Source organism: Cupressus sempervirens, chromosome 6, assembly GCF_028749045.1.
Source record: "Cupressus sempervirens isolate cs-2001-9-10 chromosome 6, ASM2874904v1, whole genome shotgun sequence".
Taxonomy (NCBI): Eukaryota; Viridiplantae; Streptophyta; class Pinopsida; order Cupressales; family Cupressaceae; genus Cupressus; species Cupressus sempervirens.
The window spans coordinates 455,843,820-455,845,387 of NC_143123.1; the positions used below are offsets into that span (position 1 = coordinate 455,843,820).

Genomic DNA, 1,568 nt, shown 5'->3' on the forward strand with positions numbered 1-1,568 from the left:
AGAGCTTGGATTTTACTAAATTGAGAATGAAGCTTCGAAGATCAGCCCGAAAGTCCGTACAAGTGACAAAACTATGAAAGAGATATAACTGCATAGAAACCCTACATTAAGAACAAAAATTCAAAAACGAGCCCGGAAATTCGTAGGCGCCACAAAAGCTTCGTAAGAGTACTAATTACTACCAGTTGTGACTAGCGTACAAACCCTAAATTAAGAACAAACCTTCGAAGACTAGCCCGAAAGCCTGCATACGCCACGAAACTTTAAAAGAAAAGCACGACAGAAATCCATGCCACGTTATGAGAAAAAACCATTCTTGATAAAAGAAATAGACAAATTTCGCTAGTAATAATAGTCATACATGTCACAGCCGAGCAGCCAAGGAGTTCATGAACCGCCTGAAACAAATCTTTAAAATAAAATACTCTGCCAGACAACAAACAAGAAAGAAACGGTGCATTTACAAATACGCAGTTTACATAACTTCTCCTTTTAATCGTCCAGCCCGGGAGTACTCGATCTTGCAACCTATCTCGGGCAAGAAGAGGCACTAGCAGCCGAATTCGCCATATGGCTGGTGAGAACTTGCATGGACTGAACCTGTATCTTAAGCGCCATAATATAATCTGCGACTTCCTCAAGAAGAATCGGCGTATCCAGACGGCGGCTTCCAGGAACAAGCGTGCGCAGGGTCTGAATACGAGACTTCACACTTTCTTCCTCCTCATCGCGGGACCGTGGTCTGCTTCTGCGTAGCCGCCTGACGGAGTTCATCTTGGAAGAGAGTGCACTCCAAGGCCGAGAAGCCGATCTGACAAAGCTACGCAAATGGAGCTGCAAATTACTCTTGGAAGACTGATTTCTCCGTCTCCTACTAACCCTAAGAAGAGATCTGTTACCTGCTCGTGCAAATATAATGGCGCGGCTCCAAGCAGTTCGACCTCGCGCCACCATAGCCAGCGATACATCGGCTGCCGATTTGACCGCCCAAACACTGCTCGACCCGCGTTCGAATCTCCTCCGCTGCAGCTCAGTTATGAGCCTGCTCAAATATTTCTGTTGGAAGCCGGATCTCCATGTCGGCTCAGACCGTCCCTCCATTCCCCCAGAAACTGACGGGATCGAATTTTTCCTTTCTTTCTCAGTTTTCCTTCTTCCAAAGGAAATTGCGCAGGGTTGAGTATATATATAGCCAAGGAATAATGAGAAGCGTGAAAATTGTATGGTGGCAATACGTGTGATTTGAAGGAATGGTTGCACGCCGATCACATGGCGCGCCGCCTCATCGCCCAGCTGGCAGACGGCCAATTCCCACCGAGTGTCACAACCAACACATGAAATTTGCTTTTTGTTGCTTTTGCATTCAAAATTGAATTCTCCACATTAAATCATTAGACTTGTATTAAAAGTCTACTTGAGGGTATTTTATATTGTAGAGTTGTATGGGCCACTCTACTATGGTTATATGAATGGATTGCATGAAACCCCTATGATCTATTTTGCAAACCCACCCTAGTGAATTAGGTTGGTTCCATGTGCATGTTCTTTCATTTTTACTAGGGATGTTG

General features: G+C 44.8%; 1 protein-coding gene across 1 annotated transcript; it reads right to left on the minus strand.

Moving 5' to 3' along the window:
- Positions 1-297: 297 nt before the first annotated feature.
- Positions 298-1,317, minus strand: LOC149553044 (transcription factor bHLH148-like). The gene has a single exon (XM_089788544.1). The coding sequence runs from the start codon at positions 1,099-1,101 to the stop codon at positions 529-531; it is 573 nt and encodes a 190-aa protein (XP_089644670.1). The 5' UTR covers positions 1,102-1,317; the 3' UTR covers positions 298-528.
- Between the last annotated feature and the right edge of the window lie 251 nt (positions 1,318-1,568).

What these genes read in the sequence shown, in the direction of transcription:
- LOC149553044 (XM_089788544.1), bottom strand. Translation starts at nt 1,101, where the DNA reads ATGGAGGGACGGTCTGAGCCGACATGGAGATCCGGCTTCCAACAGAAA.